Raw genomic sequence first — 16,982 nt, forward strand, 5'->3', positions numbered from 1 at the left:
GGAGGAAAGGCTCCCAGCTTCACCACCCCCAGGATATGCATTCAAACAAGAATTGATTAGTGAAGAAAAAAGAGAGCAGCTCCCCTGCTTTTTGCTGGAACTGCGGTAGCCTAGCTTAGCTTCAAACAAGAGTAACGACTTTGTAAGACATGTATGTCTGCCATACAAGGTGACGCAAGAAAATAGAGCACTTTACGCATAGCATGCAGAGTATCATTATTAAGTTCATAGGGTTTATAGTGCTTGGACTTATTAGAGTGGTAGCATATCATCATATACATCCGTATGTTGTAGCCCATTTGAAATTTCTAGAAAGACTTATATTTAGGAATGGAGAGAGTAGAATGTAGCATGCGATAAAACCAAAGGATTAGCCAACAATAAAAGAAGGCACTTAATTAGTTCATTACATTTAGTTAAAACTGCTTCTATGAAGCGCGGGACTAAACCATTTAGTTAACACAGCAAGAAGTGCCAAGGAGCATAGTATAGTACTGCACTAAAAGCACCAAGAATCTTCTGGACCAACAACAAAAGCAACCAAGAAGCACTCATTTTTCAATTCATAGGGCTAAAAATATATTTATCAGAATGGGACTGAAATCAACCTCTTTATCTATCATCACAAGGTTAGTATGCTTGATAGGCCCATTATGAGTTGCCCTACGGTAATGCCGCAGATGAGACAGAGGATGCACACATTGCTGTAGACATTAGCAAGACAGGAACCAACAAAATGGTGCTTGCCATCTGCAAGGAGAAAGCAGAATACCAAAAAGGTTAGGAAAACAATATAGAATGATAGAACAAAGAAGAGATGCACCCACTCATTAGAGAAGTGGCATACCCAAAAAATGTGAAGCACAAATGGCCACCAAGAAAGCATATTGTTGTATACATTGACAAGATAGGAACCAACAAAATGCAACAGACTAAAACCAAACTTTATACAGCAGGGAATGATTTACAATAACCAAAAGATTTTGCACAACAAGCAGTAAATAGGTAGTAGATATTAACACCCATGACATAGGACCAGCATAAAAAAACAGCATCGGTGTAGAACAGGCATATAATAAGTGAATAGCTTCCTATCTAGTATAACAGGAGTAACACAGAAGAAGTAAACCAAGTCACCGATCGAACAACCAATGACCAAACATGATGGAAAGCATGCATTGATTGCGGGCACAGTGTCGCTACTAGTACCACGTCCGTACTCGATCGGTACTTGCATATAAGAGCAGCATATATAGATGAATCATGAAAGAAATAGTCTATCTACTCTCGATGGACACACTGCACAAGTCCATATACTTTAGGCATGTTATATATTGCGACTACACTTGGAATTCTATAACATAAATCCTAGTCATTCTCAAGGCGCAGGACAAAATGCAACACACATGCTAGAGTAAAATCACACAGAGCAAAGCAACAGCCTTAAACAAACATCATCAGCGATAGTGCAGCAGATGCTAACATTAGATGCTGCTCGGGTGTGGCCGTCGTCCTCCAGGGAGACGGCGCGGAGGTTGGAGGGGTCGTCCAGGAGCATCTTGGCCACCAGGTAGCCCGCCACCAACCACGTCTGGAACTTGCGCGACTGCTTCCCGATGTACCGCCCCGTCTTTCCGTCGTAGTACTCGGGGAAGTCGTCCTTGGCCAGACGCCTCTCCATCAGCTCCACCGCGTTGTGGGCGATGTGGCACCGCCCCAGCTTCACGCTCACCGCCACCAGGAGCCACAGCAGCACTGCACAGTTTGCGCGCGCCATGGAAACAGGACAGCAGAGGGTAAGCTCATTGCCATATAGAAATGCAGTACATATATGGAAAGAAGAGCATACAATGCATGGGCACAGATCCAAGGAGCTACTAATACTGAATGAACATAGATGCAGCAATAAACGGCAGCAACATGCATCAAACAACTGAAGCTGTTCACTATAAGATCATCTATATGAGCTAAACTACCAATTTCCTATCCTATGAAGGTTATTTGATTTCAGGACATTCATATATACACGATGGACAGGTATAAAACCAAACAGAAAAGTAAAATACCACCACACAACACAAGTGTGCCCTCAAGTCCAGAAACAGTAAGTAGACTAACCACAGGTATAAAGCAAAACAGCAAAGTGAATACTAACTATCCTGCAAAAAGAAATAAAACGTGAATACTAACGACTAACGCATGTGTGTCCTTAAGTCCAAAACCAGTAACCATGAAGGGGGAAAGGTAAAACAAATTCATGTGTTTTAGGGGGGCATGATAGCAGGGTGTCATAATCAGATTCCTGGAAATACTAATACTGTACACATCCCTTTTCTGAAGATAAATACCTAAAAAAACACCATAATCAGATACTATGCTACATTCAAACACAATATGATTGCCACACAGGTAGAGTAAGAGCTACTGTGTCAAGACTAGAATCTCAAACATAACACAGTTATACAGTATCACACATAAATTTTGGACTAGAATCTCATGCGTTTGTACAGATCCATGACTGAACTTGATTAGAAAGAAGTGTGGAATGGTGGGACCTGTGGGATCTTGACGCACTTGCCCTGGCCGTCCAACTACCAGCCATGGTAGAGGCACTCCAGCTTGCCATCGACGCAGCCTCTCCTCCATCCTCACCTGCACACGACAAAGAAAAGCGGGAGTAAGCACCGCGGCTTCGACCAAATGGTCCACAGATCGCGGCAGGTTGGTGCGACGGGAGTTGTCGTACCTTGTAGGATGTCTCGATGCGGAGCATGACGTAGAAGCCGAGGCCGCCGCCGACGATGGTGCCGTCCATGATCCGCACGTACGCCCACCGTCGCGACCCGGGAGGCGCCATTGCTCATACGCCAACGCCGTCTACGCCCGTAGAGGTGGATGGGGCGCCCGGCTCGACGGAGATGGGGTGTCCAGAGCAGAGGAAGGGGAAGGGGAGGGGATCAGGAGGACGGCGACTTGGGAGGCGGCGGAAGCGGTGGAAGTGTACTGCATAGCAACGACTGACGGAGGGGATTGGTAGAGCGGACAAAGAGGAACTGCTTGATCTGGATGGGGACAAGGTGCAGCGTGCAGAGGAGCTGCTCGATGCAGAGGATCTCATGGGAGGAGGGGCTATGCGCCACCCTGATCCCGGATCCGGCGGCCTCTAGCCTCGCCGTCACCATAGTTGGTGGCTGCTCTGGCTGGCGCCATGGGTGGTGGCTGGGTCAGAGATCGGGGAGAGGGAGAGAGGGAGATGGCGAAGAGAGCGAGGGGAGAAAGAATGGAGGCGGGGGGGTGGATGGAAAATGTCCACGAGGACTAGGGTTTTGCCTTAGGTGGGCTTGCGGTGAGGACTGCCGTTGGATCCACGAGCATCCGACGGTGTCCATCCATGATCCGCGTGAAACGCCCACAGACCAATTAAAATGCAGCACACAGCTACGATGTTATGACCATCTAAATTGGTCGTAATTGACTAAAAAATTGGTCTAGCTGATTAAAAATTCATTTTTCATTTCTCAAGTGCCCAAAATGAGTTTTTTGTGAGGGACCTGCAATATATTTGTTGTAAAATTGGACAAAATCAACTTTTTAAAATATTAGAACATATTTAATGTATAATTGACTAAATATTTGGATGTCAAAAGTTTTGATTCACCTCTCGTGAAAAAGACAAATTTCTGCTGATCCGGTTGGAAACGGGTCAAATTTGAACTGCAGCTGCCTTATAGTTTGTTCTTTATTTTTTTTAAAAATAATTTTTAGGTACATAAGTATCTATTTAATTAGAGAAACACCAATAGTTTTTTAAGATTCAACCACTAGCTAGGAACGGTCATGCCCGCAGTTTTGACAACATTTTGAAACGGGCATGAAAAATTCAAAAAAAATCAAAAAAATTGGAAAACCGTTGCATTGTGTCATTATATGTGACCAAGTTGCCAGAAAAAATAATAAACTTGTAATACAACAATTCTTTTAAAAAAAGTGTTCTCAGAAAAGAGCTATCATGTGTGAATGTGCATGGCTTTCAAGCCAAATGATCAATCCTATGGCCACATTCATGGCATGATTTGTTCAAATGATCTCATATTGTGCACAAGGGTGCATCTTGGAATGGCAAACAATGTTGCTTAAGGAAATTTTCATTTTCTTTGGACGAAAAAAATCAGTTTTCATTTTTCGAGTACCCAAAATGAATTTTTTTGTGAAGGACCTACCATATATTTGTTGCAAAATTGGACCAAATCATTTTTCTAAAATACTAGGCCATATTTAATGAACAATTGACCAAATGATTGGGTGTAAAAAGTTTTGATCCACCTCTCGTGAAAAAAACAAATTTTCGCCGATTTAGTTGGAAGCGGGTCAAATTTGAACTGTAGCTGCCTTCTAGTTTGCTCTTTATTTTTTCCAAAAATCATTTCTAGGTACATAAGTATCTATTTTATCAGAGAAACACCAAAAAAATTCCAAGATTCAACCACTAGCTAGGAACGGTCAAGCCCGCCGTTTTGACCGCATTTTGAAACAGGCATAAAAAATTCAAAAAAATCAAAAAATTGGGAAACCTTCGCATTGTGTCATTATATGTGGCCAAGTTCCCAGGAAAAATAACAAACTTGTAATACGGCAATTATTTTAAAAAAGTGTTCTCAGAAACGAGCTATCACGTGTGGAGATCAATGGCTTTCAAGCCAAATGATCAATTTTATGGCCACATCCATGGCATAGTTTGTTCAAATGATCTCATATTGTGCACAAGGGAGCATATTGGAATGGCAAGCAATGTTGCCTAAGGAAGTTTTCATTTTCGTTGGACGAAAAAACCATTTTCCATTTTTCGAGTGCCCGAAAGGAGGTTTTTTTGTGAAGGAACTACCAAATAATTGTTGCAAAATTGGACCAAATCATTTTTATAAAATACTAGGCCATATTTAATGCACAATTGACAAAATGGTTGGGTGTAAAAAGTTTTGATCCACCTCTGGTGAAAAAGACAAACTTCCACCGATTCAGTTGGAAGCGGGTCAAATTTGAACTGTAGCTGCCTCGTAGTTTGCTCTTTATTTTTTCCAAAAATCATTTCTAGGTACATAAGTATCTATTTTATCAGAGAAACACCAAAAAAATTCCAAGATTCAACCACTAGCTAGGAACGGTTAAGCCCGCCGTTTTGACCGCATTTTGAAACGGGCATAAAAAATTCAAAAAAAATCAAAACATTGGGAAACCTTTGCATTGTGTCATTATATGTGGCCAAGTTCCCAGGAAAAATAACAAACTTGTAATACGGCAATTATTTTAAAAAAGTGTTCTCAAAAACGAGCTATCATGTGTGGAGATCAATGGCTTTCAAGCCAAATGATCAATCTTATGGCCACATCCATGGCATAGTTTGTTCAAATGATCTCATATTGTGCACAAGGGTGCATATTGGAATGGCAAGCAATGTTGCCTAAGGAAGTTTTCATTTTCGTTGGACGAAAAAACCATTTTCCATTTTTCGAGTGCCCAAAAGGAGGTTTTTTTTGTGAAGGAACTACCAAATAATTGTTGCAAAATTGGACCAAATCATTTTTATAAAATACTAGGCCATATTTAATGCACAATTGACAAAATGGTTGGGTGTAAAAAGTTTTGATCCACCTCTGGTGAAAAAGACAAACTTCCGCCGATTCAGCTGGAAGCGGGTCAAATTTGAACTGTAGCTGCCTTGTAGTTTGCTCTTTATTTTTTCCAAAAATCATTTCTAGGTACATAAGTATCTATTTTATCAGAGAAACACCAAAAAAATTCCAAGATTCAACCACTAGCTAGGAACGGTCATTCCCGCCGTTTTGACCGCATTTTGAAACGGGCATAAAAAATTCAAAAAAAATCAAAAAATTGGGAAACCTTCACATTGTGTCATCATATGTGGCCAAGTTCCTAGGAAAAATAACAAACTTGTAATACGGCAATTATTTTAAAAAAGTGTTCTCAGAAACGAGCTATCATGTGTGGAGATCAATGGCTTTCAAGCCAAATGATCAATCTTATGGCCACATCCATGGCATAGTTTGTTCAAATGATCTCATATTGTGCACAAGGGTGCATATTGGAATGGCAAACAATGTTGCCTAAGGAAGTTTTCATTTTCGTTGGACGAAAAAACCATTTTCCATTTTTCGAGTGCCCGAAAGGAGGTTTTTTGTGAAGGAACTACCAAATAATTGTTGCAAAATTAGACCAAATCATTTTTATAAAATACTAGGACATATTTAATGCACAATTGACAAAATGGTTGGGTGTAAATTTTTTTGATCCACCTCTCGTGAAAAAGACAAATTTCTGCCGATTCAGGTGGAAGCCGGTCAAATTTGAACTGCAGCTGCCTCATAGTTTGCTATTTTTTTTTTCCAAAAATCATTTCTAGTTACATAAGGACCTATTTAATCATAAATACATGGTTTGGTGGCGATACGTCGAGGTTTGGGCGGTGGCCGAGGGCCCCAACTCTAGAGCGCGTAAACTCGCATGCCCGTCGCGTGGTCACCGCGTGACCGTAATGTTGCCATGTGTTCTGGGCGGCCTAGGCATGTCTAGTGGGTTGGGCACTCCCCAGGTTGGTGCTAGGAAGAAAATTACAACATAAGATTCTCACGAGGAGACCGATCGATGCTCAAACATGAATTAGCAGCCAAGTGTTTGATTAGCGGTACGGGAAATGCACGTGGCCAATGGGCGTGAGTTTTGGCTGAGGATGATCATCTACTAAGGAGAATGTCTTCACAAATTTTTAGCTCAAAAGGAGGATCCTAGGTGGTACTTGCTTTGCAAAGTACCACGCTGGACAAAAATATGAATGTTGAAGCTGGGCTCAAAATAATGAATGGAGTGAGCTGAAATTTTGTGGAGGATGGTTATTTGGGCATAGGAAAGCATTGTAGAAAATTGATACCATTTGGACATGCCAAAGTAGTACTTCCTTCACAATGCTCTTCTATGGACAGAAACTTGGGAAAACTAGTGAGAGAGATTGGATGAATGAAATGAGCTCAAAATTGGTGTAGGTAAGTTACTTAGGTATGGTCATGCGCTGGTAAATTTCCAGATCATTTCGGTAAGCCTAGCTAGTACTTACTTCACAAAGCTTCTCTCGAGGTAGAAACTTTGGAAATTTCCCGAGAAAGATTTACTAGGAAAATTGAGCTGAATATTACCATGTGGCAATGATTTGGATATGGAAGAGTGCCCGAAAAGTTTGAGGGTAACAGGAGGGGTCTATATAACAGTTGCTTTGCAACGTGCCAATTTGGCCATAAAATATAAATTGAACCTGGGCTCACAGATGATTTGACTGAGCTGCAATTTGGAGGAGGGTGATAATTTGGGCATATGAAGAAACTGTATAAATTTCATGTCATTTAGAGATATAAAAAGGTACTTCCTTCACAATGCTTCTAGGTGGACAAAAACTTTGGAAATTTGCCGAGGAAGATTTGCTAGTCAAATGGAGCGAATTTTGTCATGCGGTAATGATTTGGATAGGAAAGAGTGCCCAAAAATTCCGAGGGCAATCAAGAATATATAAATAGCACTTCCTTCATAAAGTGTTGTTGTGAACAGAATAGGAAAATGAATATTGTTGAATTAGTTTTGAACTAGGCAAGGAAGGATTTTTACATATTTGATGAAGATATGCCCCAAAGAATTTATGAGATTTTTTTGGGAATTTTGGGAATGATAGAAATATAGGTTGCTTCACAACCTAGGGCAAAAACTGCCACATGGACATGACACATAGGCAAAACTGATGAGATGGCGCCTAGTCATCACAACCCACCACAATCTACAAGGCTATGACCATCTATATTGGTCATTAACAACTAGAAATAAGGCAGCGGACTAGCACTGTTTGCTTTGTGACCATTTCGTGTAAGGAAATTACGACCTTTCTGACCAAAATGGTCGCAATGGTTTAGGGTTTGGAGCCCCCTGAACAGCTTTTGACCAATTGGTCTAAAATGGTCATAAATTTATGACCAATTCTTCTAGGGTCACTGACAGAAGGTCATAAGTTGACATATTTCTGTAGTGATTTACAGCCTGAAGCCAGATCTGGCCCGTTAATTGTTCGCCGAATATTTGGGCCCAATTATTGCCCAGTGACTTTCGGCCTGTTAGAGGCCCAATGTAGACATGGGACCATTTCATCCCGATGTGACTTTCGGCCTAGGAATGGCTCATGCTGCCCATGGGCCATATATGGTCTGACGGGATATCGGGCCCCCTAACGGCCCGTGATAAAGGTGGCAATAGCTAAGCCCAACGTGACTTTGGGCCTGTTAAAGGCCTGTCGCATAATTCGGCCCGTTGATGTCTGTACTAAGCTTTTGGCCTCTTAAAGGCTCATGATATCAGTGGGCCAACTAAGGCCCGAGATATGTTTTGGCCTGGTAACTGCCCGTGATATAACTGGGCCCAAAAAGGCCCGGTCTACATTTCAGCATGCTGAAGGCCCGTCGACAACTAGTGAAAATTGAGGCCCAATATGCATTTCGGCCTGCTAAAGGCCCATGGTTTCATCTGGGCCGTAATAGGCCAGTACAATATTCAGCCTGTTAATGGCCCAACGCTACCTGGGGCAAACTAAGCACTGGGTCCACAAAAGGCCCAACTAAAATATAGGCCGGTGTAAGTTGTGGGCCTCGCGCAAAGTGTGAAGGCCCCAATCATTCGGGCCCAAGAAAGATGCAGGCCAGCCCAATTGTGGCCCGCTAAACACTAGGCCCGTTAGAGGTGAATGTTTCGGCCCGGTCGACTACATCTAATTTTTTCAGATAGCGAATGATGGCAGTAACTAGTAGGAATTAAGAACAAACCTACTCTATACAACAAAGAAATTACGGCATAGTAACTAAGAATAAACCTACACTATACAATAAAGGATTTATGGTATATTACATCCACTGGGCATTGAAGTTCGCCACCAGTGATCATAAAGCGCAACGAAGAAGCAGATTACAAAAACTGGGCACCATTGCAGCGTAACAAAATAATATTGAACTGAGACCACTTCCAAGACAGTTCAAGAAAGGTTAGCCTTGCGCGGGAACTGCTGCACAAGCTGCCGAGCAAGGCTGTGAGACCGGCCTAGCATGTCGGTCATAGCTTCCAGGTGTAGCTGTTTAGCGATGAGGTTCTCATTGGTGTTCTCCGCAATCTTCCTTAGAGATAGGACTTCAAGTCAAAGTTGAGTTGCAGAATGCCTTTCTGCTAGAACTTGGGACTGAAGAAGTCGAACTAATTCAGATAACGAATTCTATGAGCATGTCTGACTACTAGTCTCAAGTAACTTGAACACTGCATCAAGACAAGACTTTGGGGTTTTCTTTCTATCTTCAAGATGTTTTGCCTTCTTTGCTGCAATATATGTTGGGTTTGTCTCACAGCCTTCAGCAGACTTGTGCATGCCATCAGGCATATCACCCTGAAACAAAGTAGAGAGATGACAGGTTTTGCACGTGTATAAACAAAGATGATAACTGTGCTGTCAATTCCATCCAATTTCAAATTAGAAAATAAAGAGTAAGTTCAAAATATCAATAGCATAATTTGGCATTGTTCATAATGCGGGGAGCTTCACCACACTACTGGATTACCATGTCAACATAACAAGCATAGATGAAGGGAAAAGAAAATCATTGTATCTATTTTGGTTAATGTGCATGGCATGTTGTTCATATCATCAGCCACATCAGGAAGATAAAACAGGAGATGGCAAGGTGCAAACATGGGCTGCTTCACCACACACTGGATTATAGATCCACAAAACAAGCATACATATAGGGAGTATTGAGTAATGTGCATGATATGAATAAGGAATTTGGTTTTACAAGTAAAACTTAGAACTTACGATTCTTGCGAACATGCATTTTGGTAGAAACAACAAACTAAACAGCAGTAAACAATAGGAAGTATGAGAAAATTAAACAGCAGTTGGGGATAAAGGCTTTAGAAGGACTGACTTACATTAACAGTTAACACCGGTTTTATAATGCCATTCTCCATGTCAAGGGAAGGATAACTCAAGAATTTCAGCACAGAATCTTCTTCATAAGCATTGCCTGTACTCTAAATTTTGTAGAGAGTAATTATAGATATGATAATACTGGAAGGGATAGAGGATAATGAAGATAAGATGCAGATTGATGCTACATAATCAAATACCAATCCCTGGAAGTACAAGCATTACAGGACAAAATGTACTGACAAGAGCAATGGGCTACACTTCCGCACTGGCATTGTCTGTGTATTCTACTTTTTGGTAAGATTAAATACATATCTGATCTTTTTTAGTAAATGGTGGGCGAGGGAGATAAGATGCAGAAAGCTACACAATGAACCAATCCCTCTTCCCATAATACAAGAGTGTTTTGAACACTGGTCTACTGTACAAAACGTTCTTATATTATGGGACGGAGGGAGTAGCTGTTAATGTAAGTACAGTGATAGACAACATACATTCCTTACAAGAGGACTGCAGAGCTATACCTCTTCAAAAGCATTGGGTTGATTCTAAATTTATGGAAGAGTCCATACGGATCTTATAATGTCCACCAAATGGACGATAACGAGGCTAACATGTGCAGTGATGCTACATAATCAAACAGCTATGAAAGTAAGTATGGTCATACAGGGAAAGAGGTACTCACAAGAGCAATGCAGTGTGCAATATAGTTGCGAGATTCTGTGGTCCCTTGAGAATGAATGTTCTTCTGCTAATAGTTTTCGTACAAGTGAGACATTAAGGCAAATGCAGAAATGTAGTTCAAATTGTGATGTGATATCATAGATAGTACCTTACGCTGCAGCTGAGACCAATGTGTAACAAGATTATTCCAGCCACCATCGGATAAATGTAGCACCGGAGACTTTACAGAAATTTCGTTTAGAAGCTTGCCATCAAAGTGCGCTTGCCTCTTTAAAAGTGCAACCAACCCTTGCTCGTCTTCACAATCCAGTTTGGTCCTCGCCTATTTAAAAGAATGAAATCTTGTGTCTTCTGTCAGCAGAAACATATGCAGTAATGACCATGAATAACATTAGTACATTACTTACGCATAAGTTGCGGAGGAAGACTAGAAATTGTTCTGTGTCTGCGGTATATTCTTTCCATGAAGGAAAGATGGGCACAAAGTTCCTGACAACAATATAAGCCTTGTCTTCTAAACTGGGAAGAAATGGAACAGGGGTCCTATTTGCTGCAATTGGGGCTCTCTCTGGTTCGAAAAGGGATTTGGCAACTGGATTTGGTGTACTCTTTGCTGGAATGGGGGTTTTGCGTCGTAGAGCTAGTGCTATGTCAACTGGCATAATCATAATGTTGTTGGGGAACGTTGCAGAAAACAAAAATTTTCTTACGGTTTCACCAAGATCCATCTATGAGTTCATCTAACAACGAGTGATCGGATGCATCTACATACCTTGTAGATCGCGAGCGGAAGCGTTCAAAGAACGGGGATGAGGGAGTCGTACTCGACGTGATCCAAATCACCGGAGATCCAAGCGCCGAACGGATGGCACCTCCGCGTTCAACACATGTACGGTCAGCGTAACGTCTCCTCCTTCTTGATCCAGCAAGGGGGAAGGATAGGTTGAGGAAGATGGCTCCAGCAGCAGCACGACGGCGTGGTGGTGGTGGAGAAGCAGTACTCCGACAGGGCTTCGCCGAGCTCTACGAAGGAGGAGGAGGTGTTGGAGGGGAGAGGGAGGCGCCAGGGGCATGGGTGCGGCTGCCCTCCCTCCCCCCTCTATATATAGGGTCCCAAGGGGGGGGGCACCGGCCCTGGAGATCCAATCTCCCAAGGGGGCGGCGACCAAGGGGGGTGGAGTGCCCCCCAAGGCAAGTGGGGCGCCCCCCACCCTAGGGTTCCCAACCCTAGGCGCAGGGGGAAGGCCCAAGGGGGGCGCACCAGCCCACTAGGGGCTGGTTCCCCTCCCACTTCAGCCCATGGGGCCCTCCGGGATAGGTGGCCCCACCAGGTGGACCCCCGGGACCCTTCCGGTGGTCCCGGTACAATACCGGTGACCCCGAAACTTGTCCCGATGGCCGAAATAGCACTTCCTATATATAATTCTTTACCTCCGGACCATTGTGGAACTCCTCGTGACGTCCGGGATCTCATCCGGGACTCCGAACAACTTTCGGGTTACTGCATATTCATATCCCTACAACCCTAGCGTCACCGAACCTTAAGTGTGTAGACCCTACGGGTTCGGGAGACATGTAGACATGACCGAGATGGCTCTCCAGTCAATAACCAACAGCGGGATCTGGATACCCATGTTGGCTCCCACATGCTCCTCGATGATCTCATCGGATGAACCACGATGTCGAGGATTCAAGCAACCCCGTATACAATTCCCTTTGTCAATCGGTACGTTACTTGCCCGAGATTCGATCGTCGGTATCCCAATACCTCGTTCATTCTCGTTACCGGCAAGTCACTTTACTCGTACCGTAATGCATGATCCCATGACCAGACACTTGGTCACTTTGAGCTCATTGTGATGATGCATTACCGAGTGGGCCCAGAGATACCTCTCCGTCATACAGAGTGACAAATCCCAGTCTTGATCCGTGTCAACCCAACAGACACTTTCGGAGATACCCGTAGTATACCTTTATAGTCACCCAGTTACGTTGTGACGTTTGGTACACCCAAAGCACCCCTACAGTATCTGGGAGTTACACGATCTCATGGTCTAAGGAAAAGATACTTGACATTGGAAAAACTCTAGCAAACGAACTATACGATCTTGTGCTATGTTTAGGATTGGGTCTTGTCCATCACATCATTCTCCTAATGATGTGATCTCGTTATCAATGACATCCAATGTCCATAGTCAGGAAACCATGACTATCTTTTGATCAACGAGGTAGTCAACTAGAGGCTTACTAGGGACATGTTGGTGTCTATTTATTCACACATGTATTACGATTTCCGGATAACACAATTATAGCATGAATAAAAGACAATTATCATGAACAAGGAAATATAATAATAATGCTTTTATTATTGCCTCTAGGGCATATTTCCAACAAATGTTTGCTGTAGTTGGGGTCTGCTGAGTTGGGGCATCAGAAATGACCAGTGTAGTAGGGCTAGAGTCTACTAGAGTTGGGGTGTTTTGTGGGTCAGGTGATATTGCAACTACACCTAATGGGCTATTTGATTTATCAGGTGCCACTAACTTTTCCAAATACTTTTCTTGTGCTCCTCCACGATCAGCAATCACCCTCTTCCTTTTGAACGTCTGATGCACAAGAACAACATTTGAATGGATAAATATGGTATGATGACAGATGGAATACGTACTGAAAATGGATAGGCAGGGTGTATTCACATACACGATGTGTAAACTAAGCTAATGGCAGTTCAACAAAGTAGAAGCAATGCAAAGCATCAGTTGTAAGATATGTGCAACAAATATAACCTTGGAAAGTTAGAGCAAGTACCTTCATGGGTGAATAAGATAGGGCATCTTCCTCTAACTCCTCCACTAGGGAGCTACATTGACTTAGGTCTCCCTCTAGCTCAGAATCACTATTAGGATCATATTCTAAGCATGAATCTGTAGGTGGAGAGCATTTGCATTGCATTGCATCCAGACTTGATTTCAGTCCCTTAATGCCAAGTTTGATAGCCATGGCATTGTTCTGCTTTATTCTTTTCATGCGCGCAAGCTCATAATCATTATGATGCTGTTCAAAATCTGAGATTCATGAAAAAATAGAAAGTAGTCAGATTATCTATGGAATGCATTGCGGATTCAACTCGAAGAGTGTCTCCATATAAACCCCTGCATATGCAAAGTTCACCCCAACCATGCTGAACAGACCACACACAGAAATACAAACCCCTTATGTCTCTATAACAGGCAGACACACATTTCGAAACTGAAGTAGGAACATTAGAATCATATGAAATTCGTATTTGAACAAATAAAGTAAGGAATCATGAGTAGCATAATGTTTAGCTTCAAGGGTGGAGTGTTGGTAGTGTGACACAAAGCAAGTAGGCAGATTGCATTCCATGTAAAAGATCGAAGCCTATGTAAAAGCTGGAAATGACACTTTGTTTCTATACAATGCAGTGTTCGTTGCCCACACATGATGGAAGAGATCACATAGAGAAATACTATTCACTCATGTCTATGGTTGTAGTATTTAGAAACAGGGTGGTCCACCCTAAAAGAATATTGACAACAAATATGACAAGGCAAGCATAGCATAGATGTAGTGAATCAACCATTTACTTGTGAGCCCACTAGGAAAACTATGTAGAATTGTAACTGCAGTAAGAGACCGTCCAAAATCTGAATCAAGAAGTTTGTCTAGCACTTATTGTTTGCAACTAATCGACGTGAATAATTGGATATTATATCGAATGAGTAAGAAAGACAAGTAAAAATTTCAACAAACCTGGCTTGCAGTAGTAATCTGGGTCAATGTCACTACGACCAACAATCCAAAATGACTAGTGTCTGTTCCTAGGGCCGAAATTTTGAAAACCCTGTGAACTTTACAGGTACTAAAGATTACCGAAATACATCTGAACCATTAAGTGTAGGTAGCACTGAGCACACAACAAACCCTAATGACAGTCTTGCCTAATGAGTAATGAATCAATTAGAAAATGGGTGATGAGGAGTGGCTGCTGAGTATTGAGGACTTATCTCAGGATAAATCGGGTTAGCTTAGTGGGTGCTGGACGCCTGAGCCTTGAACGAACTGGGAAGGTAGGCATGGCGGCATTCCTGAGCAGCCGTGACGCTGTTGGGCGAGCGGCTCTTGACCTCCTGTTAGTCTGGCGTCTCCTCCTAGAGTCATGCCGTCCGGGGACGGCAAGTCGCCGGCGAGGCAGGCGGCTGGGGGCGAGTAGATATCAGAAGCGCGCAGCAGAACAGAGGGAATCAGGGCCTGGGACGACCCAAAATCTCAGGGTGGGCCGCCCACCGTGGGCACCCTGTAGAGATACTCACCCGAGCGGCAAACATGCATTTTCAAAACTAATTTAGGAACATTTAGCTGACCAATTAAACGAAACTATTTTAATAATATTAGATTCATATTTGGACAACTAAGCTTGTTTAGCTTGATGGGTCGAGCAGTGCTATTATGCCACGAAGCACGTATTCTGATCGTATAGTGATCATAAAAGGGGGAAACTGGAGAAATGATATTTAGCAGCCATTGTTTGCTTCGAACTAAGAACTAAATTCTAAGAGCTGAAAAGAAAGTAGAGTAACCAAGTTAAGATCTATTTTCTGGTTGAGATCAAAAAGTTGAGGAGATATGAAGTACCACCTCTCTTGCGGCGCCATGTAGGCATCGGGGGTCTGATAGCTATCGGTGGCGTTGAAGCAAATCTGCGACAGTAGACGGGTGCATCGGGGGATAAGTCCCGTTGCGGTGGAAGAGAAGGTCATGTGAGCGGCCCCGACAAAGAGGACGACGACGCCGATGAAGAGAGAGGACGTTGTAGCGATCCGACCTCAAATAGTCAAGTCTCTGTGCTTCAGTGTCATCCCTAGATCGGTAATGCTGACACACATAGTACTCGAAGGATTTATAACAGATTGGCAATCACACACTTATTACATCGAATATCTCAGAAGAGAACTTATTACAATAAATATGGCTTAAGGCCATCTAATACGATAACAGCAGAAGCCTTGGAAGATAAAGTGAGTCCATCAACTCCAACGACATAGCTGAGCTGCACGACAAGGACCTAGCGAATCTTTCTCCTCGTCTGAAAAGTCTGCAACATAATACATTGCAGCCCGAAAACGGGTCAGCACATGGAATATGCTGGCAATGTAACACAGTAGAGCAATGAACAGAATAAATGCTATCACTACATGCATATATGGCTGGTGGAGGCTCTATGGTTATATGGTTTTTGTGAAAAGCAAATTTTTCCCTACAACAAAGGAATAAATTTTATTTGACTATCATGGTGGTTGAAACATTGAGAATGGAACCCCCATCTCAATCCCAATTAAAGTAATCATTAACAACCCAACATATTAATTTAGAGTGATGAGATACGATAGGATAATCCAAGTACTGGAAACTCAAGATGTTCATAACCGGGGACACGGCTAACCATGATTAGATTGTACACTCTACAGAGGTTTGCACAATTTTCCCCACAAGACTCGATCTCCTCCATTGGATTTCTTGCACTACATGGTGTTTGAGAAACGGATGACCGAGACACAGTCTTTCAGAAGCATTAACTCTAACCCCGGGTAGACAGTACCAACCTACATCCCTCTACATCTGCTAGCCTACCACTGGAAGAGGTCATGCAACTTAATCAAACTATGCTAGAGCCCATAATAGCTTGTGGCTACACACGGAAGTTTCTAGCATGAATAATCTCACGATCCCTTTGAGCCTGGGTGGCGGACCGTAGAATGATCACACAGATGCCCCGGGATCTCCTAGGACAACACTGGATTCCCCAGGTGCCCAAACAAGCAATCCACCCAGATGTGTATTAAAGTAGCCACCTTAAGTTGAACCATTATTTAACAACTCACATCTATCATGGATACACTCAAACCCAATCCACGTCTACAAGCATAGCATGGCAATATAAGCATAACGTAGAAGTAACTCCTGAGGGTTTGATAATAAAACCGGTAATAGGTTGTACCTCATCAACTACTTCCCAACCCACAAGTTAATCGCATCCTAATCATGCAGTGTTTGAGGATTGGAACTAATGCATAAAAACTGGGTATGAAAAGATTATGATCAATGTGTTACTTGCCTTGCTGACGATCCGCAAAACCTAGAGACTTGTAGTAGCACACTTCGCACTCCGGGAATTCTATCGCAAACAAACAATAGCATACATAAGCAATCAAGCGAAGATGCACAGGTAAAACTCGAATAAGAAGATCTAACCAGAAAGTTC

General features: G+C 42.7%; 2 protein-coding genes across 2 annotated transcripts; both read right to left on the reverse strand.

Moving 5' to 3' along the window:
* Window positions 1-1,420: 1,420 nt before the first annotated feature.
* LOC125554556 (probable alkaline/neutral invertase D) lies at window positions 1,421-1,777 on the reverse strand. Its single transcript, XM_048718078.1, has one exon. The coding sequence runs from the start codon at window positions 1,775-1,777 to the stop codon at window positions 1,421-1,423; it is 357 nt and encodes a 118-aa protein (XP_048574035.1).
* A 373-nt stretch (window positions 1,778-2,150) lies between these two features.
* LOC125554557 lies at window positions 2,151-2,857 on the reverse strand. The gene is made up of 3 exons (XM_048718079.1): window positions 2,747-2,857; window positions 2,596-2,652; window positions 2,151-2,159 (listed from the first exon to the last, which is right to left on the reverse strand). Exons 1-3 carry the CDS (start codon window positions 2,855-2,857, stop codon window positions 2,151-2,153), a joined length of 177 nt encoding a protein of 58 aa, XP_048574036.1.
* Window positions 2,858-16,982: the final 14,125 nt, after the last annotated feature.

This window comes from Triticum urartu, chromosome 4 (genome assembly GCF_003073215.2).
Source record: "Triticum urartu cultivar G1812 chromosome 4, Tu2.1, whole genome shotgun sequence".
In the NCBI taxonomy this organism is placed as follows: domain Eukaryota; kingdom Viridiplantae; phylum Streptophyta; class Magnoliopsida; order Poales; family Poaceae; genus Triticum; species Triticum urartu.

What these genes read in the sequence shown, in the direction of transcription:
- LOC125554557 (XM_048718079.1), bottom strand. Translation starts at nt 2,857, where the DNA reads ATGGCGCCTCCCGGGTCGCGACGGTGGGCGTACGTGCGGATCATGGAC. An exon ending in GCATCGAGACATCCTACAAG is followed by an intron (nt 2,653 to 2,746) that starts GTACGACAACTC and finishes TGTCGTGTGCAG; the next exon opens with GTGAGGATGGAGGAGAGGCT.
- LOC125554556 (XM_048718078.1), bottom strand. Translation starts at nt 1,777, where the DNA reads ATGGCGCGCGCAAACTGTGCAGTGCTGCTGTGGCTCCTGGTGGCGGTG.